Source organism: Sceloporus undulatus, chromosome 6 (genome assembly GCF_019175285.1).
Source record: "Sceloporus undulatus isolate JIND9_A2432 ecotype Alabama chromosome 6, SceUnd_v1.1, whole genome shotgun sequence".
Lineage (NCBI taxonomy): Eukaryota > Metazoa > Chordata > Lepidosauria > Squamata > Phrynosomatidae > Sceloporus > Sceloporus undulatus.
The window spans coordinates 13,249,106-13,272,220 of NC_056527.1; the positions used below are offsets into that span (position 1 = coordinate 13,249,106).

At 37.2% G+C, this 23,115-nt stretch overlaps 1 protein-coding gene across 1 annotated transcript in view; it reads right to left on the bottom strand.

Moving 5' to 3' along the window:
• PTPRN2 (protein tyrosine phosphatase receptor type N2) overlaps nt 1-23,115 on the bottom strand; it is a 532,969-nt gene that overhangs the window by 421,866 nt on the left and 87,988 nt on the right. Inside the window, exons 4-7 of the mRNA XM_042474222.1 lie at nt 11,489-11,936; nt 6,414-6,662; nt 4,138-4,178; nt 2,462-2,847 (exon numbers count right to left, since the gene is read on the bottom strand). Coding sequence (XP_042330156.1) covers nt 2,462-2,847; nt 4,138-4,178; nt 6,414-6,662; nt 11,489-11,936 — 1,124 coding nt within the window. The remainder of the gene's footprint in view (nt 1-2,461; nt 2,848-4,137; nt 4,179-6,413; nt 6,663-11,488; nt 11,937-23,115) is intronic.

Here is a 23,115-nt window from a genome sequence, read left to right on the forward strand (position 1 = left end):
CTGTATAGACAACTCTTTAGTAGATATAAAGAGGATAAGAAACAAGTTGGCTTCTTAAATTCTAAGAACGATATGGAAGAAATCATTTGGAAATCTGAGTCTAAAACAATTTCCAAAATTTATAAAAAAAACTCTTGGAGTGGTTTACTGAAGGGGAAATTGTTAAAGACTCAATGATTAAATGGGCACAAAACTGTGGGAGATCAATTGAACTATCCCAATGGGAAAAGGCATGGACAAAAAGAATGAGTTATTGAAGCTCACAATATGTCAAAGAAAACTATTATAAAATTCTATATAGATGGCACTTAACACCAGTTAAAATAGCTAACATGTATAAGACGGGAAAGAGGACATGTTGGAACTGTCAAAAAGAAACTGGGTCTTATTATCATTTATGGTGGACATGCAACAAGGCAAGAAAATTTTGGAAAGAAATACAAGCTGAAATTGACAATATGTTGGGAGTTAAACTAACTTTAAGAGCAGAAATAATGTTGTTATGTATGTTGGATGAAAAAGACGAAATCAGATACGGGAAAATTTTGTTCTATATGTTGGTAGCCGCCAGACTGATATTCGCTAAATATTGGAAATCTGAAAAAAATGTAGATATAGAAGAGTGGCGGGAGAAACTATATGAGATGATGGAACTGGATTTATTGTCACATAAATTGCAAGATGAAAATAATGATAAATGGAGAGGATGTTGGGAAAAGGTAATGGAATATCTGGAAAAGATTTGGGGTAATGTCGTAAACTGGGCCTCAAATATTGAGGAAATTATCTGACATAATGAAAACAACAATATTGGCTTTGTTTTTTTCTCGATTTATAAGTCTATGTGTTAAATCTCAAAATGGAACCATTTAAACAAGACCAGAGGATTTGGAAAATTAGAAGGAAAATGGAAAAGTAGAGAAACAAGAAGGAATGTTTTAAGTTAAAGGGCAAACCTTTTAATGTTTTTGTTGAAAATGTTACAATTAATATAGTAAAATATCAGGAAAGAGAGAAAAATATTAAAAATCAGATTACTGTAACATAAAATTATGATGGGAAGAAGGTAATGATAATTCATAATATATACAGAAGTGTCACAAGAATTGTAATGGCTAATAATGATTAAGATGAATTCTAGAAGTTTGGGGAAGGGAAGTGGGTTAAGGGAAAAGAATAAATGAAGATAAGCTTGTGGATGGGGGGGGAAAGAACTCTCATAATGTTAAAATTAAGAGAATATGTGTAAAGTTCGATTTACGCTATTGTGGTAATAGATGGAAATTTAATAAAATGTTATGGAAAAAAAACACCATGTTGCTTCATCAAACCATTTTATTTAGGTCCATGTTATGCCTTACAGTTTAGTATATAGAATGTGCATGGCTGTTGGTTCTATGGGGAGATATGCAGATTTCTTTTACCATGGGTATATATGGTGAGAACTTTTAGTCTGTCATAGCTCTCTGCTCTCCATCACAGCATAGAGAGTGCACTGAATCTATAATGCCATGTTCAGTGTTAAATGTGAAAAGAAAGAGAGGTGTCTTGCATTGATTATAGCAACAGGAACTGCAAGTAATGTTGTGTCTAAAAGTTTTTACAGGTGTCGTGCTCAGAAGCTGGACAGAGTATTGGAGATTTTTAAAAAATCACTGAGAAAATGTTAGATATGCTCAATGGTTTTTAAAAGATAGGTGACTACAGTGGGCCCTTGGTATCCACTTGGGTTTGGTTCCAGGCTCTCCTGTGGATACCAAAATTTGTGGATGCCCAAGTCCCATTAAATACAAAGGCATAGTAAAATGGTGTCCCTTATATAAAATGGCAAAATCAAGATTTGCTTATTAGAATTTATATATTTTTAAAAATATTTTCAATCCATAGATGCTTGAATCCAAGGATAAAAAAATCTGTGGACAAGCGGGGCCAACTGTATTTTCTTTAAAAACTTAACCTATAAAATTTTAGGTGATAAAGTATATAGTTCTTCATGATCCAGATCAGAAGTTTATAAAGTGGGATATTCTATATTTTCAATTCCAAGTTCTCCCATAACAAAAAGTCACACTAACATTTATTTCAAAGTAGGTGTGCGTTTGACTACAGACTTTGTCTGGCTTAAAAGAAAAGCTATATTTAGAATATGCACTACAATAAATAAAATATAAAATGTTCTAGCATATATTTAACAGTTTGAAACCTAATATTTACAACCATTACTGTTGTTCCTAATGCACTTTGCAGGCCACTAGACCATACAAGGACAAGGTGAGAAAAGAAATGGTCTTAATTTTATTTATTTGGGGAAAATAGAAACTGCCGCTTTCCACTAAATCATTTAGTGGATGCAGTAGGCAACAAAATAATGTTATGATATAGTCCAATGGATTTTGCCCATTGCCTTAAATTCACAAAGAACACACACAAACACAGACACACACATCATGAATGTTCTTACTCTTTCTCTGTCACAATGTAGCCATACTCCTCTTCTTTAGACTTTGCATCAAGCTGGAGGCCTTCTCCCATCTTGTTTTTAGTTTCCTCATAAGTACTTTCATCCTGAATCAAAGTATTCTTAATCCAGTGATGAAGCTCAGTCAGCTCTTGAGAGTTAGCTTCCGACTCATCTTTCTTTTCAGCTATCAGTTCCCTTGAGAATGTTTCACTCTTCACATTTTCAATCCCAGCTTTCACTTCCTCCGAGGAAGAGGAGAGATCTAAATCCTCAGATTTCTTTATTTCTGTTTTAAACATCTCTTTGGACAAAGGCTCTTTAGGCAGATTTCCAGTTGCCAAATTCTCATTCAGGAAATCAAGTAGTTTTGTACCCAAATGGCTGTCCTATAATAAAAACAATAGAGTATTTCTTCTTCCAACTACAAACACACATTAAGAGTAACAATATGTTGTTCACAAATTTAGTCCTACAAATGACACAAAACAGCAATGCTGTCCTGGGTTCATAACTCCATATTTAAAATATTCCATTGCCTCTTTATCAAGAATTAAGAATGGAAAGCATCTTAGACTAAAGTATCTCATTCTTGCAAGAGGCTCTGTATTTAGAAACATACAAGTTCATTCAGAGAGCCAGCATGTGGTGTAGCAATTTGAGTGCTGGACTATGACTCTTTAGGCCAGGGTTTGAATCCCTGGGTTACCTTGGACAAGTCACACTCTTTCAGCCTCAGAGGACGGTAAAGGGAAACCCCCTCTGAACAAATCTTGCCATGAAAACCCAAGTCAGAAACAACCCGAAAGCACACAACAACAACCAAAAGATCATTGAGATATGCCTTTGAAACCTAAAACATTAGCATCTTGTATGTGAGCATACACAACGAAGCTAGATTTATATATATTTATTAATATTTAGATCTGGTGCATATTTAAACCACTCATATCACTGACATACCATTTTTAGTGCTGAAAGAAAATGCCACCGTGAGATTTGCCATCTCATGGCAAACAGACCATTGCACTGATTTTCAGTGAAAGGGAACAGCCATGGTAACAACATTTTTAAAAATACCTCAAAGAGTAAAAAAGAAGGGAATATGTGGCTACATGACTCCAGCACCGCAGTAAATTTCTCATTCCCAACCAGCTAAAAATTACACTCCTTTTATTAAAATTTCAAACATAATTTTTTTGCATCACATTCAATTACTGTTAGTTTAAGAGAATCTGGCAAAATTCCATTTAAGAACTATCTGATTTGATATTTTGTGTTCTCCAGCTGGATTATCTCATGGGAGGGAAAATGATTCTACACATGGGCCAAGTCATTTAGATTAATGTATCTGATATATGACTCTACAATTCTAATCTCATCCTCTTGGTTTAAATGGAATGTGCTAACATCTTTATGAGTGCAGTCACAGTCTATGTGAAGTATTTACTCAGTAAAGTGTCCTTTTAGTTCTGTTGAATTGTTGAACAATCAAGTCAGTGGCCACAAACCAAGAGAGAATTAGATGCACTTAAATCCTCTGAAATCAATGGATTTACTTACATCTATTTTAGAATGTTTAATAATATCTAATCTAGACATTTTAATTATACTTATCATAGCCTGCCTCACAAATACAATTGATACAATGTGCATATTTGTTTAAATTTGCAACTTACCTCTTTTTTAGCTGTGGCATCTTTATTCTGTGTTCCTGCATCTGTAGAAACATAAAAAATGTTTTGAGACACAGAACATCATATTTAATACACCAGCACTGTGTTACTTCCTATAGATTGAGCTTTTTATTGTACATTAAACATTAAGATGTTGTAGCTGAAAGACGAAAGTAAAAGCATAGATCAGGTTTGTCACTTTGACTCCATCTGGACAGCTTGCTAATGGAAGATCAATGGAAGCGGTAGTGTAAGAGTGCATTATATTAATTAGTTCAATAGTATGTCTGAGGAATTTACCTCTGTTTACCAGCACCTTAAAAAAAAATCAATGTGATGTCTTCTGCTAGCACAGAAAAAACGTTTACAGTAATAAATGAAGAATAGATTTACAGCTGATGCACTTTTAAAGAAAAATGAGGCTACATGTGTTCGGATAGATTTTTTATTTTAATAAAGATAGAAATAATGGTTTCTAGGCTACAGTGACAACACATTAGTAAGTACTGAGATACAGGAGTGCATCCTCAGGGTAAGAACAGCAAAACATGGGTCATGTCACTCTGATGTTCCTGGATTTTAATGGATCTTGGTTAAGTGTACCTGTGTGGCTTTCAGAACAAGTAAACAATCGACCTCCTCATATCATATTTCCATTACACACATAGGCACACAGAGAAAATATTTACGTATCACTTTATGCTTGTAATGCAGGCTTCTGTACAAAAATGCAAAGTAATGTGCCATCTACATCTGGCACATGAACCTGCATGTACCTTCCTAATCTATGACTGTAGGATTAACCAGCAGTTTGAGAGTGTGACACAGAACACATCTATTGGAAAGTACAGTCATGGGACGTAAGGATCATGGATTCCCTCAAAAAGATGAGAAATAGGTTTGCCCTACTTTTAATGGATGGATGGATTAGCTGCTTTAAATATATGAAATTATTTTGACCCATACTAGGTGGATCCCAATTTGGTTATAAGATGCTTAAATTCACCATTTTCAGTGTGCCTGCTATAAATATGATTACTATCTCTAAATCAATGTATAATTATGTTCTAATAATACAGGGGTGGGCAACCAGGAGGGTCCTGAGGTTACACATCCCATTTCCCAGTTCCTGGGCCATAGTGCATCATACACACTACTGTGGGGAAAGCGAGGTAGTAAAATGGGTTTGGGGCCATACACTCTTCTAGAAGATAGTAAAAAGTTTTGGGGTGCCATACCCTCTTCTAGACTAGAAGCATCCTGATCACTTCTGGTGCTCAATTCTCCATTTTTGGTGATGTTTTTTAAAGACGGGGGTTCTGTGGGGCTCAGAGGTTATACAGCAAGAGTTAAGGGTCACATACAGTCAACACAGTGCAAGATTCCAATCCCCATAACAGTCCAATTGACTAACCTACCATAAAACCTGATTTGAAATGGCTTCAGATGTGATAACATTGGATATAAATGGGCTTTGAAACAATTTCCTATTCAAAACAAAAAAAACTTTCATATCCCAGAAGCCGAAATTACTTCTAAAACTATATTTAGAACCTGATATAAAATTAAAATTCTCTATAAATCAAGATTATAATAGAAATTAGAATGTAACTCTAGAAAAATTAAAATTAGAACAAAAATGGCTATATAATATGGGCAAGTGCCCAGCATGTACATCTTCTGAATCAAGGCGATGTGAGTAATAATGGCAAGAATAGCTCTGAATAGTTTTAGGCCAAAGGAGCAATTTGTACTGGCCTGGTTATCTGAAACACGTTACATCTGCATGGCAGCCTTCTTATGAACACAATATAATATAACACAATACAACCTTATGAACACAACATAAACAAGCAGGAAGGAGCAAAGCAGGCTGGAAGGGAGAGTGAAATAGAGAGGACCTAAGAAACCAATGGAGTATCACACTACATGGTTATAGCACTTTTATTCCCCTTTAAGTGCTATGGCTGCCTCCTGTGGAATTCTGGGGTTTTAGTTTAGTAAGGCCTAGGAGCTTTCTGGCTGAGAAGTCTATATGGCCTTCCCCAAACTACAAATCCCAAGATTCCACAGGAGGCAGCCATAGCAGTTATTGGAATAACTGTGCTATAACAGTACTGTATAGTGTGATATTGTCCATAGAGTGTGAGGCCATGGCCAAGCAGTGAGCCAGGTGAACAAATATGTTTTTCTTCTTTGCAATTATTTCCATCATTGTTTTTATATCAAATACCTGTAGAAGATAAAATAAAAGAAAGCTAAAGTTTTGCATATAGTACCTTGCATGTGATAACCTTTACTCATTAATTTCATTTCATAATCTTCTTCTTTCCCTTCTGAATCCACACCCTTTTCTTCTCTCTCTCCTCCAACCTTCCCAATGGCATTTTTTCTTTCTTCATCAACATCAACAGCTTGAATCGCATCAGCAATGATATCAGCCATCTCATCCAGCTCCAGTGGGCTCAGCTTATCTACATCCACATGATATTTCATCAGGTCCCTCAGAACGTCTTGAATAAATATTTCTTAGGAAGAGAGAAAAAACTTGATTACTCATAAAAAGTCTAATGCTGTGTGCAAGGGAAAGAAACAAAGCCCCATAGTCTCAGCTCAGTCCTCAGAAGGAGCTATTTAATTATCTATGACTCCTGACTACATTATTCAGTGCTAATCTGTATTCAAAAACATATTTTTGGAAACTATTTTTTTCTTATTCAAATGTGTTTACTGAATTGATTCAGTTTTATTAATTCATGAGATTATCTTTTTATACAAATCAGCAATTAAATCACTACTCTCACTGGACAAACCAAGCCCTCTGGAACTGGTATAGGACAAACTTATAGTGAATCCTGTCCTTAGATAAATTGTCCCAGGCCAATAAGCTTTATTTAGGTATACCTATATTACTGGTACAGAAAAGTTGCATCTGGTCTGTTTTTCCTACTGTACATCAACCTTCAAATGAAGAACAGGAAGGGGAAGGGGTTGGACATGCTTGCACTAAAGCTACTGAAATACAGAAATCCATTATAATTACATTCATCCATACTTCAGTGTTTTTATAATGCAGTGTAAGATATGGAAGCTACATCAATCTTGAGACAGATGTGTTCTGATACCACAATGGGGCCTATATTAGCGTTTCTTATTTTACAAGCATTGCATTTACAAGTATACCTGATGTCCAAAACACACTGCAGAAATAATCCAGTTTGAGATCGTATTGACTGCCCTGGCTCAATGCTAGGGAATTCTGGAAACTGTAGTATTGTGAGACATTTAGCCTTCTCTGTCAGAGAACCCTAGTGCCACAATAAACTACAATTCCCAGGATTCCCTAGCATTGAGTCAGGGCAGTTAAAGTGACCTCAAACTGGGTTATTTCTGCAGTGTGTTTTGGACCTCAGTTAACAAAGCAGATGTATTCCTGGGCATTACCTCTTTAACAGAAAAAGTTGGCACCAGAGGGAGAAACAACATGGGAAGGAGGGGATAGATTCCTTCACCCCAAAAAGGAACAGTTCAACATGTTTCATCAAACATTTTAACTAAAACTACTGTAACAATATCTACATGTGAAATGAAACAACTATGCCAGAGAAGCCAAACAAAAGTAAATAAAAACATTTTGAACCATCTAGAGACCAGTTGAAAGCTTTTTTCCAAAATGCATGAAGGGGTGACTTCTCTTTCCTCAGACTCCACTTTTCTTATGACTTACATTTTGGTGTCCAGACTTATAGGTATAAGTTTCTTTAATATGTGGGGAGTAGCTAATGAGGCAAGCTTATGTGTTCTCTGTTTTGCTGTTTGGCATGCTAAATAAGGGATTCTGAAGTCAGCTGGTGTGTAACTTGCCTATTCTAGGCTGGCACACACAGCCACAGCAGGATCAGCTAGGGTAGATTCCCATTATTTTCCCGGTCATGCTTTATTGCACTGTTTAATGCAGACAGGCTGTTGCAACAGGACACCAAAAGTCTCTGTTTCTCCAGGTCATCCTTTACCAAGTGATGGGCTCTATGTTCTTTGACTGCCCAATAAATTCGTGGGAAAGTGACAAAATTTAATTCTTTTTTCATCCCTGAAGTAATCTCCAGCACAAGGAGATTCCAATCTACTCACCCTTCCTTTGGCTGTATCTATCTCTGTCTCTGGAGATTCATGGAGGGAGAATTCAGGTGATAGATTTTAGCTGCACTTAAAGATTATAAACTCTTCTTCCAATCCTCTGGTCACATTATAGCTTTCCTTTGCTCAATGGCTGGTAAAGCATCACAAATTTCAATCAGATAATCTTCTTCTGGGACATTAAATATGTTATTGCCTTGCGATTTATTTTCCAAGTGAAGGTCATTCAACCCAGAAAGTTCTTGTAGTCATTCTCACAAAATATTATGCTAGTTTGGTGCCCCTACAGGATTCTAATCCATGCATCTTTGGCCTGGGCCAGAAGAAGTGGCTTCCGGCCACTTTGGGGGCATGGTGTTTAGATGATGCATGCCCCCACAGGGGCCGGAAGGTGCTCTGATGCTGCAAAAAGGAGTCTGACACCATCGCAAAAAGGAGTCAGTTCAAGCCAACTCTTGGCTGGCATGGCTTGGGACTTGCAGCAGCAGCAGCCTGCTTTGGGAGTGGGCTGTTCCATTGCTGCAGTGATACAGAACTCAAAACAGGCTTCTCCTTCTCAACTACTCTTTAAGGCTGATAATACCTCTCTTGCCCACCAAAAACTTTGGCATAGGTCCACCATCCCTTTCTTATCCAAAATACGCTATCTTTCCATTCTTTCATCAAAATAGCAAATTGTCTGATCTCCAATAATGGTCTCTTGACCAGCATAGTTGTACACTTTTCCGGCAGAGTTATGGTAGGGAGGATTGTTGGGACTGTTTATGTCATGTTGCTTTTAAAATATGTACATCTATTTTTATTTACATGATTAACCAACACTGGTTATTTGAGACAGGGTCCGATAACAAAATTAAAATAATGAAATGCATTTAGTTTGCAATCATAATTACATCTTCCTATGTAAAAGCACCCCATGGTAAAATCAGCTTTGTGAATACTTCCACAAGCCTAAACATTTCTAATTTAGTCATTTGGGTAGAAATGGGTAAAAACAGCCACTTTTGACAAAACCTCCCCAAACTGATCAAACTGAATCTTTAAAAAAAAAAAAAACTTGGCAAACGTTACTTTTGTTTTCAAGCCTGAGGCATTTTTCTTGAAATAATAGATGAGTTCATGGCTCCATTTTTCACAACAGTAAACCAAAATTCCAGAGAATTCTGGATTATTGTTCATAGCATGAATTGGTACACGTTATTCAAACTAAAAAATTAATCCAGTCCAGCAGCTTTAAAGGGCTAGGATTATCCAATGCTTGCCGAGCTAGTAGTGGCAATATCACCTTCTGCCCATCCGCACGATGTTACTGAAGCACAGCAGAGGGCAGGAAATTTGCTTCTTCTGCTAATAATCTATCACAGTGGCACACAGAATCAGCTGTCAGTGTTTTGTTGTGAGACTCCCTTGTCTAAACCCCTTGGTTCTTACATATTTTCTCCCAAGTACATATAGCATGCAACTACACAAATGTTTCCAGACTAAAGTAAGGTGGGCTTTCCTGCTACAAATTCAGTTCACTTCCTTCACTGAATAGCAAAAACCCAGGCTGCTGAAAAATAAGCCATAATATAACACTGCCATTTCACTTTCGCTCAGTTCCAACTCATTTTCTTTTCTTTCTCTCTATCAGGCCTTATCTCTCCTGTCTCTTTCTATAGTCTATAGCAAAGCACAGTCCCAATCTCAAGCAAAATGAAAATAAAGGGAAAGAACTCAAACAAGAGAAATTGAATGGCCAATGGCCCAACTCCAGAGTCCACTAAAAGACTCTCGGCAGGTCTTTTCAGTTCATTAAATAAAGTGGAGATAGAGAAACTGCCTGGTTTCTCTGAAATGTGTTGTTTTTCACTGTGGGCAGTCACTTGGATGCTGCCCATCAAAGAAACACCTCCTGAAGATAAGCTTCTTGTTAAAGGTGACTGACATCTCAGGAAAACTAAGCAAAAAATACAGAACACTGCTATTACCCAGCAACCACTGTCCATGAGAGTTAAAAGGCCAAGAACAACCACAGACACAAGTGTTAGCAGTTTTGAAAAATGTGCTAGGTTTGGTATGTTAGAAGATACATTAATCTCTAGTAACTGGATTGAATTCATGGCAGCAAGCTAAGAAAACTCCTTGGTTAGTTAACAAATCTTAGAAAGAAAACATTTATGTGGATGGAGATTTAAAACATCCTGTGCCATTGAACTTATGTCAAAGCCTACAGAACAAAAGGATGAAGTGTTCTGTGCATGTTTGCTTAAAGTAAATGTTCAACATTCTATACAAACATGTATTCCAGGATATATTATACTTGTGAAAGACAGACTGTGAGTTTCAATACATTTTACAACATGTTGTTCTCTGTAAGTGTTAAGTACCTATTCTCTGTAGACTCCTGCAGAAAAAGGTGAAACGGGATAGTGCATGATAATGAAACCAGCATGGGTTTAGTTTGTTCTAGCAGCACTCCTGTTCCAGAGATGCACAGTGTCACCTGGACTTGTGTTTATATTAAAGTGTACTTTTTCAAATTTATTATCAGGCAGATGCCCCACCAAAAAGACCGTTATGCTTATATATGTATTGGGTTTACATTTACTGACTAAATTAAAATACTTCAGCAGATTTTGTAATCTGAATGGGAAAGAAACAGAAGACTGTAAGAAAAGGCATATCAAGACACATGAAGTTTATTAAATTTCAGGTTGCTACAAGGGATTAAAATGTCACCTGCAACCTATCAAATTCCAAAGGGGTAGCTGTGCTAGTCTGTAACAGCAAAAACAATACAAATCCCTGTGCCACCTTAAAGACTAATAAATATATTAGACCATAGGGCTTCTTGGATCAGAATCTGCTTCATCGGATGCATAAAGCATTATTCCAGATTTCAAGCATATATATTCCGTGAACGTAGCTGCTTTTCACAGAAGTACCACAAGTTTATTTATTTATTTATAATTTATAAATATATATTTATTTCTATGTCAGCATACACAGAACCCCTCTCTTTGTTTTTCATATATTTTAAACTGTAGTATCAGTCCATAGTTCTATGAAATTGAGTTCTAAGTACAGTGCCAGTTTCCCATGGGGGAAATAATGAAGATATGCATTATTTTGTTAGACATCAATGAACTTGTCAAACTTGTGCATTTGACAAAACTGCTAGTCTAGAACACTAGATGAGCATTTCATACAAAGCTTATGTGTATAGGTTCCTTACCATCTACAGGAGTTAGAGGAAGCCTCAAATCACTCTGGGCAGAACCAGATGCCAGTGCAGATCCAGGTCTCCGTAAGAATGGTGGCCTCATTTCAAAATCTCCTGTATTTTCTTTGAACAGTGTTCCATCCAGCTGGTCAATCTGAGGAGGCTTGAACCTATAGGAAGAAGACTCTTTAGTCCTGCTAACAGACGAACTTCCATCAAGGTGTTTTGCTTCCACCTTCTGAGTGATATATGCATTTAATGCCGCCAAAAGGGCCTTTCTGTCAAATTGTTCTTCGGGCTTTATGGGGAATTTATCCATTTGTGGATGACTGAAGGTTCTTCCTGGGAAGTTTTCAATGTAACTTGGGTGGGCTGCTGCTGGGTGAGTCAAAGTTGACGTTCTTCCTTTAGAATTCTGCACCATGTAGTTGATCATGTTTTTAGGTGGGATGTTATCAGTCTAAAAGAAAAGAATAAGTCATATTAGAAATATTCTTATGCTAACAATTTCAAATTAGCCAATAAGTGTACAGGATAAGAATATATAATATTGGTGCTTCTGTTTTAACATGTTCAGACAAGGAGATGTGTAATCCACATCCCCTGTTCCATGCTGAATTTTGCAAACCATAGCTATTGTGTACATTTACAGTTTTGCTTATTTTATGCTGCTTCACTGGAGTATTTATTAATCTGATTCTTCACTACCTATGTTCTATATACCATAAATGCAAGGGATTGAAATATAATCGTAAGAATAATTAAAGACCATTCTAAATGGACATGCATACAGGCCTACAGGATGCCATGAATGAGAGCACAGCAGTTCCAAACACCTCCCTTATACCTGTAGAGATTAGATGTGCAATTCATTGTATAGTAATGGGAAGTCTGGGGTGTAGTAGCAAACACATGTTGTCCTTATGCACATCATTGGGATCATTACAATTGCTATGAGCACTGATTTATACTATGCTAGTTGCCACTAGAATGAAAATTCAGCTATACAAGTGTTTATAAATATTACACATTACGGGTTTAAACATTACAATAAAAATTACTGGGTGTTAATATAACATTTGACTTGAACATATGAACATAACATGTAACACAGCTCTTGAAGCCTAAAATGCGAGTTGTCATACATCATGGTCCCAGGCTCACCTACAGAGTGCCAGGTACCTAACAATGCTTTTCTGCTTGCCCCAAAAGGCAACTTCTGGTTTTCCCATCTCCCCTGGAGGTTAAGGGATCCTCTAGAATGAAATTGAATGTAAGGTGACAGTGGATTTTGGAAAGACAAATCGCTAACCTTGTCCCTGGGGCTAAAGCACTTCTTGTTCAGATAAAAGACTCTGACCATCAGTCTAATACTCTGAAAGCACAACCAAATTCAAGCAGCCAACAAAGATGAGAAAATCTGTTACTATATACAAATCCTGCTCAGGCCATTTCCACAAGAAATGCCTGGTTAATCAAGGGTGGATTTCAAATACAGATTCTCAAAAAGAATCTGAAGGCTCAAAAATATTGGAAGAGCTGCTATTTCCCCAATTCTCTTGTAAACAAACAAGCACATCAAAAGGAAGAGCATCACAAACACCTCGAGCAGTCTTACACAAATTGGGTACAAGTGTCAATCGCAGGCTAAGCTGGTATCAAGAGAGGATGGGTAGTCTCTCAGCAACATGACAGGTCACAACTCTGGCAGTCTGCAACACTATTTGAAATTCCTAATTAAAAATGTGGCATCAACAGCAGTAAGTCTAGTTTGAAAGCTTCTGACAGACAGTCTAAAATCATAGAAATGACATACATACAAATGTAGCCTAAAATTCCAGTATTACATTGAAAGCTATCATGGGCCATGGTTATGGACACTCCCCAACATCACTCTATATCCTGGCATCTTTCTGGAGGAAATTCTCTGTATCCTTTGGAGAAATGTTCTGTGTTACATTGAATTCCAATAAGAACAGTTTTATGCTATATCACTTTTATCTACAGTAAGTCAGGTCTGACTTTTTAAAACTGCACTCCTTTACACTGCAAGTCTCTTCTCCTTTTAAATTGAGAGAAAAAATTGTGAACAGAATATCACACCATACAATTGTCCACCCTGCTGCACATTTGTCTCCCTGGCTTGTCTTGTCTTGTCAAGATTTTCTTGGAAATGGTATCTTCACATAAGCTGACTGTACTGTGGGATTTTAACATTCACATTGAGGTTTCCTCATCACAAACAGTTCAGGATTTCATAATTTCCATGGTAACCACAGATATATCTCAGTTATGAGACTGTGGTATAACACACTCTCAATCTGTTTTTTACTGGCCAGAATGATGATGATGATGATGATGATGATGATGATGATGATGATGATGATGATCATCATCATCATCATCATCATCATCATCATCGTCATCATCATCTTAGGCAGTGTAGTTCCAAATAACATTGGTGATAACCATTTCTGTACCTAAAAGGTAGATTTCCAGCTTTTGCAAGATTATCTGGGTAGATTCTTGAATTATTTCATACATTTCCAGATTGTTGAATGCCTGGTAGATCAGAAGTTTGTGGAGAAGACCTGGGATGCTGAGATGAATTATCAACTCACTGGCTTTCTGAGAAGCCTAAAGCAATGAAAGATCTAGTTGTTGGTGATGGTTATTATTATCTTTATTTATACCCCACCTTTTCCCCTTGTGGTCTCTTTCTCCTTCCTCTTCCTTGTGGTCTCTTCCATAATTCTATGATTCACAGAATCTTTTAGGAAAGATCTGGAAAAAATGTTATTTGAAATAAAGGCTATCTCCCCATTACTGTTAGTAAGAGATTGGGCTGGGCATTGGTATTAAGAATTTTGCTACTGATGAGTAGTTTACTTGGAAGATGATATGGACTAAAACAACATCTGAGGTGGGGGAAACAGATAAGAAAGATGAAGTAAGGGCTTAATACTGTTCCAATGAAATATAAGACCATGGACTTGCCTGCTAATTTTCAGCCTGATCTACAATTTATATGTGGCAGTTTAAAAAATGCATGACCACTCTGCATGAAGATATGGAAATTCTATGTGAAGATATGCACAATATTCACATATCCACACTCAGCTTTGCAAGGATAATTGTGGTATGAATCTGATACACAGTATGCAACTGTGAGTATCTTGTGCAGAGCTTGTCTGAATAACTGGACATGAGAGAATTCAAGTGAAAATGAACACCTAGTATAATTGCAAAAACTGTATTGCTAAAACTGAATGGCTTTTAGCAGTGATGTAGACTTGAGTTCAATTGACTTGGACTTAAGTTGGACTCAAGACACTTCAATGGTTTCACCTGGACTTGACTCGGCAATAAATGATGCACTGATTTAACTCAACTTGTGATTTATATATATTTTAGCAACTGACTTGGTGGCACCATTCACTTCAAGCAACAGGCAAGGCCCACCCCAGAGCATAGGGCACATTTCTTAGAGGAGAACAGCAAATGTGTTAGGCAATGGGCTTGTGCCAGAAGGGTCCTTCTAAAGCTTTTGAAGAGCTTTAGGCGGTTCCTCTGATGTGCAGCAGAGACAGGCTGCCAAGCCGACTTCAACCCTCACCTCAAGCCCATTACCTAATATGTTTGCTGTTCCCCTCCAAGAAACATGCCCTACATCTTTTTTTCTGTTAAAAATTGACTCCCAGATTTAAAAGTCAACTTGAGACTTGACTTGAGTCTCAAATATCTTGCAAGGACTTGAGACTGGAAATAAAAGACTTGACTATATCACTGGCTTTTAGTAGCCCATATGCATGGCTACAGAAGAGAATTTTGATTGTAGGAAGTGTTCTGAACTAAATTTTAATTAATTGCATTCTTTGTTATTTGATGTAAACTTGAGTGCAGCAACACTGAAAAAACAACAAATATATCAAGCTGTTAATATATCGTGAAACCACCAGTGGCATAAGAGAAAAGATGGATCACCATGCTAAGGATCTTACAGAACCTTTTTTCTGCCTCACATATACTGGACCTTTGAAATAAGTTTAAAAGCTACTTCAGAGAATCCTGGATTATGAATGTTGTTAATTAATGCCCTCTGGTTAAAATGCCATAAAGTATATAAATGATCAAGCAAAAAATGAGTCCAAAGACTCCTTTTTGATCAAAACTAGTAATGGGTTTGCCCTTGAAGCCTGATTGTGCAATTGCCACATAATGGGACAGTCTGGAGGCTGATTGCTCATCACTCTGCTATAAAATGTAAGAAAAGAATTATTCAGCTACAAACTGCTTATTCTATCATGTATATTGTGGGGAATAAAATAAATAAATACCACATCTTGTATCCTGTTTGCTGCAGTACATTCACCTTCATTCTTGGAAAGTAAAAAATCACACACATACCAATCAAATCCTAGAACATCTGAAACAGTCATACTTTTCTGAATAATTATTCATGAGCCACAGCTATTATCTTGCAGAGTGATTCCCTGCTTGGCTATAATTTTTATAAGAAATCCACTATAATGTGCTAATAACGTTGCCATCTCAGGTCCTATATGTTAGAAATAAAAGTACTGGGACAGGATATTTGTCTATGAAAGATGATATGCCTACACAGAACTGTCTATGAAAGATGATATGCCTACACAGAAATTTCTATGACAATCCTCCAAAGTTTTTTGTGGGTTTTTCAGACTATGAGGCCTGTGTTCTAGAAGACTTTATTCCGGACATTTTGCCAGCAGCTGTGGCTGGCATCTTCAATGAAATTTGGTCTCATAGTCCAAAAATCCCACAAAAAACTATGGATGCCAGCTATGAAAGCCTCCGACTTCACAGACCTCCAAAGATCATGTTTTGATTTATTTTATTTTTTTTGTCTCCAGTTTGTTTGCAACCAGAGACATTTTTGCCACATTTTTTGGCCCCTGAACCATTCTAGACTCAAGAGTAGCCTTTCCATAAAGCAGGAAGTAATCAGAGAATGACTTCAAGTCACTTCTTGTTGTTAAAAAACACCACTTCTTGTTGGGTTTAAAAAAAAACAAAAACCTCTCCTATGCCTAAAATGGTCCAAAAGGGAAGAAACATGTGACAAAAATCTCCTGTCAGCAGGCATTTGCAGGCACTGGGGGACAAAAAACCAACAACAGATTCCTCACCTCCAGTGGGTTCAGACCCCCCCCCCCCACCAAAGGTCTCCTGGAAGCTTAATGTGGCCCAATAGCCTCCCACAGTTGCCCACCTGTATAGATAATATAAATGTAAATTGGGTGGGCAACTGTGACAGAATCATACATTGGGGGGAGGTGGGGAACCATAAGCATCATCCAGACCAACCCCATCATGCAGGAATACACAATCAAGGCACTCTCAATAGATAGCCATCCAACCTCTGCTTAAAAACCTCCAAAGGAGATTCCATCACACTCCAAGGCAGTGTATTCCATGCTTGAACAGTTTTTACCATAAGGAAATCTTTCTTCAGTTTATATGGAATCACTTCTCCCGTAACTTGAATCCATTGTTCCAGGTCCTGTTCTCTGGAGCAGCAGAAAACAAACTTGCTCCATCCTTAATATGACACCCCTTCAAATATTTAAACATGACTATAGTGTGACCTCTTAACCTCTTCTCCAGGCTAAACATAGCAAGCTTCCTAAGACACTCTTCACAGGACATGGTTTGCAGACCTTGATGATGATCCGCCTACTAGGCATACTGTTGTTTACAATCTTGGAAGCTCAAGGGACCAAAATGGTAAGCCCTAAAGAACTTCAGCTACATACTGATTGGCAAACATAAGGCAACAAACCTCCTATCCCTCAATAAAGAGTTGGGGTGAGGGAATCATGCTTGCTTCAATTTCATATTGTGAAAGTTAATGCCAGATGGAAGATTTGCCATCTGTGCTGTGGAAGCTACCAAGCAGATAGGCAGACATTTCATATAAGACTTACATAACCATTGTAGGTTTTTTTTAATGTACTTTTGGCCCATTCCTGCATTTTGTAACTCACCCAGCAACTGATAATAGCCCATGTCAGAGATGGGCTAAGTTTAGCTACTTGTGCTGGGAGGTAAATGAGAGAAAGGCACGTGAATAGCTGAATATGTCAACCATCCTATTTATCACCTCTCAAGACCCTATGCCTAATTTAGCTAGGTGCAAGATACAAATTATAAAGCAAATCATTACAGTCAAATATACTCTAGGGACTGTTCATTAATTAGGGGCCATTCTTAATTGGTGCCATAAGCTAAGACTTAGCAATTACTATACTTAGTCTTTTCATGCCCACATTGTCTTCAGAACATTTTATAAATCCCCTGGGAGATAAGGTAGGCTACTACCCCTGCTTTATATAAAGGCCAGTATTAAAAAGCCTATCCTGAATTCATCATTATAAATATCCAGGTCCTGGAAAATTAATTTCAGGATAATATGTTTTATTGGAGTAATATGTTTTAGAAAAAGTATCCAGCTTTTTAATCATGACCCAAGTACAGTGGGCCCTTGGTATTCCTTGAGATTTGATTCCAAGGCCTCACATGGATACCAAAGTCCATGGATACTCAAGTCCCATTATGTACATTGGTGTATTAAATGGCGTCCCTTATATAAAATGGCAAAACCAAGGTTTGCTTTTTGGATTTTTAAAAAAAATATTTTCAAGCTGTGGATGGTTGAATCTGTGGGTGCAGAATCTATGGGTACAGAGAGCTGGCCGGATTTCTTTAGGCATACAAAGAGGTGAGTAACATTTGAGAAATTGTGCACTACCAGACAATGAAATTTTGTCCAATATAAAAACAAACTGGTAAGTTTCTATACACATTCACCAAGGAGTAGGATTCATTGAATTCAGTGAGCCACATAGAAGAAGATCTAGGGACTGCGTGCATGTGCAAGTAATATATTTCTTGGATACCTGTGTTCTTTACATTCTTCTATTTATGTCATCTTCTATTTCTCTGCACTGATTATTATAGTAGATCTCTTTGTCCCTGTATATAAGTCACTGAACAGTTGCATTCAGGGTTCTGATCCTATTTTTGTTACTTTTGGGTCTTGCTTGTCCTTAACTGCTTCAAGTATTTTATCTGTCATCCATTGGAACTTCTCTTTCTTTTTTGCAGCAGAAAGTATATTTTTTAATTTCTTCCTGATGATGTCAGTCCAAAGTTCTTCTAGCTCTCAGTCAATTAGGCTTAATGGTGCAAATCTATTTTTATATGATCTTTAAATTCTACAGGGATGTTCTTTCGGTTGTATTTTGGCAAAATGTTTAATTTAGTGTTCTTTAGCTTCACTCTTAATTTTTGACATCAGCAGTTCATGGTCAGTGCCACAATGTGCTCTTGGTCTTGTTTTTGCAGAGAGAATGGAGCTTCTCCTTCTTCTGGTTCCAACTATGTAGTCTATTAGATCTCTGTATTTCTATATTAGTCATCAGGTGACATTGATGTATACAGTCGTCTCTTTGGTTGCAAATGTGTTTGTGATTAACGCACTATTGGCCTCACAAAATTCAATCAGTTGATCTCCTACTTCATTACTCTGGAACTCTCTATATTCAGGGGAAAAATATGGACAGTTGGCCCTCTCCATCTGCAGGAGTTCTGTTCTGGACCCCCACACACAGAGATACCAAAAATCACAGGACCTGAAGTATCATTATTATCAATAGATGTGCAATGTGAATGTGACTGTGTGCACATGCCACCACTGACACTAATGGAACAGGCCCATCTGCAAAGGCTCCAATCTGTGGGTGGCTAACCTGCTGATCCCAAGGGCCAATTGTACATTGCCTCTTGCAGGAGCAACATAGGCATGTATTCTGATGAAATGTGGGATGTGGCTTGGATGTGATTCAGCCACATTACTGAAGCTAAACAATTTAATATCGGGTCTACAAATGGATGGGTAAATGTCTGTGACACATTGAGTCTCATAATAGAAGAAAAATTCTGCTTAAATGTTTGAAATTAATAAAACAAGTCTCACAGAGTTACAGTTAAAAAATAGGGGGGGAATGATGTTTATAGCAAAGGCCTCAAAAATTACAATTTCAGCCAAATTCTATCTAGGTGCTGCTTCATGTGAAATAAAAATACATGTAAAATTTGTGTAGAATAAGATCTCAACTACTGCATTTTCTGTTCAGGAACCAGCATTTTTGTTCGGAAAGTAATGTTTCTGCACAGAAAAGGTTCAGTGAATATTCTTCAAAAAGTGCAGTTTTTGAAGATGTTATCACAGTGGGAAGAAAACTGCTAAAATTACTCAGTGTTTTCTTTAAAAACAAAATCAGAGAAGAGTTACCTCCTCATTGTGAGAGTAATGACTCCATGTTATTTCATTCATAATTTTCAGGATCTACAACAGGTACAGAGTACAGTCAGTGTACATACTGATTGGTAAGTATATTCGCTACAGCAGGACAATAATACATTTGTCCCGCCGTATCCACATTTTTTTCTCTCCACAAATTCAAGCATATTTTGAAATATTCAAATTATTCAGTGTATGTGTGTGTGTGTGTGTGTGTGTGTGTGTGTGTGTGTGTGTGTATTTTCCAAATGGCAAACTTTGATTTGGCCATTTTATATAAGGGACACAATTTTAATGGGACTTGAACATCCACGGACTACGGTATCCACAGAGGGTCCTGAAACCAGACCCCAGCTGATACCAAAGGACTACTGTTCTGGATAATTTATAGATGTTTCCAGTAATAGGTGAATCACCAACCTCTTGTTCAAAGTTTTAAAAAAGATGAGGAGATTAGTTAAAGAACTAGACAGAATTTAATGCTGATTATTGCTGTTTGTTGAGATAAAATTGTTCAGCACTACACTGCACTACATTTTGGACATTTCATTAATTCCTTATCTATGTGACACCATGCTTTTCACCACAATTAAGTAATACCTCATATATGTTCTTTTAGTTCTTTCTGTCACCATCTCCCACCTGTATTTTCTGGGATAATGTAATATTTTATTGTTCCATCAACTAGTACAAATACAGAGACATGAGGTAGAAGGAGTGGCTGCATTATCTGCATTATTAGCCGCTCTCAGTCCCAGTCCTGGGAAAAGAGCGAGATACAAATAAATAAATAAATAAAATTATCTTTCTGGGCTGATGCACAAAACCTTTAGATAACAACAGACCATCTCTAATGAACAAGTCTGGAAATCCACAATGTTTTTGTTGAAACTTGGGTTTCACAGTATTTTGTATCTTTAAGTTAGAGTCTGTGAAAGCAGAAGAATGACACTCAAAAGCTGGGAAAGTAACAGCAAAAAAAAAAAAAAAGCTGTATTTTCAGTAAGACATGGCTATTTTCAAAATGCACTTCTCTTTTTCCTTTCAAAATTGCTTCCAAAACCTTTGTATCCCAACTGTGCTAGATAATGTTTCTACTCATGCAAGGGGGTGGGAAGTGATGTGATATTTTGCCCAACGGCTTTCCAAAAATTGCAGCAATGAGACCCATTAGCTGACTCAGAAAAAAATGTACTGCAGAAGTACATCACTACAGTCAATGTGAACAACAAAACAAGTAAGATTTCTTTTCACACCAAAAGTGGTTTAACATCTCCGAACTTGTCTGAGATTTCTAACCCAACAAATTAATACTCCTCTGTGATTCAAAAGCCTCTGTAAATAAGGCACTTTCTACATGCTGAGGTGAATGTAGCTCTCATGTATAACTTGAAAATAAGGAAGTATTGTCAATCTATCCCATAATCATCTGCCCTACACAGACATACTAGAGAGTCTGTCTGCCTACACATGTTCCATAATAACGCCATCTCTTAATTTACGTATGTATTTTTTGGCCACAGATGACTCAGGCTGCTTTAAAATCAACCAGAAGCAACATAAAGCAACATAATCTGATTTTCAATTAAGGCATTGCTGCAACAGATCTAACATTCCTTCCTTCTGTACATTTATAAAGGAATGCATTCCACTTAAATAGTTAGAAAAAATAAAAGTCCAGATTTTATGAAAAGGGAGTAGAATTAGAGTATGTCACAAAGTCTTCTCATCAACACCTCAAGGCCACCTTTTTATCTCAGAGACATCTGAAGACTTCTCATGAATGACACTTGCCCAACATCCATCCTTAATACACTTTCCCTAAATGTTTAAGGGCTAGGGTTCCCAGTGTCTTCCTCCTATAAGAATTAAATTTGTGGTACTGTGTTTCTTGTGCTTTTATTGTTATGAATTCTCTCAGTCAGAATTTTTTTTAAAAAAATAAATATACCTTAACTTTATTCAATAACATGCAGAAAGATTATTGCTTATGTAGAATAGTTTCACAGATGGTATAGTTTAGAATGAATTTAGAATGAATGAACAGTTACAGGTACTTTCCAACTCAAGTTCTTTTCACTGAACTTTCCTAAAACTCAGCTGTTCCTTTCTGCCTCTAAACTATTCTCTTCTGCCTCAGAACTCTTTACTCCTTTAAAGGAACTCTGAATTCTGCCAAGGAACTCTGCACTGAACATAAACTGAACCTCCCCTGACTTCAATCAACTCTCAACTGACTGTTAACCATCACTCACCTCTCCTTTCTATCCACTCCTCCCACTTCAGCCCCTCTCCTACAACCAGTAGGGTTGTACAACTAGTACAACCAGGATTGGCAGTTGGGAAATCAAGTCTATCTATTGACTCCATTACAGGGTAGTATAGGAAAATTATATATAAGGATAACTAATGATGGCATTGGATGGACCAGATGGTTCATTAGGAAGCCATACCTGGGCACCTTTATCTTTGCAGAAGAGAAACAGAAAATTGAGAGCTCTTGACAATCTATGATATGTGGATGACACCATACTACCAGCAGAAAGCATCACAGACTTGGAACAATTATTAAAGAAGGTCAAAGAGGAAAGTGCAAAGGCAGGCTTAATGGTGAACATAAAGAAAACAAAAATAATGACCATAGACCATACACATCCAATCTAAACAATGAGGAAATCGAAACAAGAATCGAATCAGAATGGAGATTGCAGTCAAGAAATCAGAAGATGAATAGAGGTGAGAAGGGCAACCATGAAAGAGCTAGAAAATATCCTAAAGATCCTAAAGAGTAAACATATACAACTGAGCACTAAAGTTAGAATCATCCAAGCTAATGTATTCCTCACCAGCATGTACAGATGCAAGAGCTGGATAGTGAAGAGAGCAGATAAAAAGAAAATCAATTCATTTAAAATGTGGTGCTGGAGAAGAGTGGACAGCCAAAGACAAATGGATCTTCAAACAGATCAAGCCTGAAATCTACCTGGAAGCCAAGATGATCAAACTGAGGCTATTATACTTCAACCACATCACGAGAAGGCATGACTGACTGGAAAAGACAATAATGCTAAGAAAATTTGAAGGAACTAGAAAGAGAGGAAGATCACAAGCTAAATTGATAGATCCATCCAAACTCCAATTCTCCAAAATCTGAAATAGGTTCTACAGTCAAAATTGGCCATGTTCACAATACTATTGGGCAACTATTATTCTCTGTACCTGCCTCCCAAAATGTATAACAAAAGTTCATATGAGACCCCTGTGGAAGTAGAGGCAAAGGCAAGGGTGGCTGACC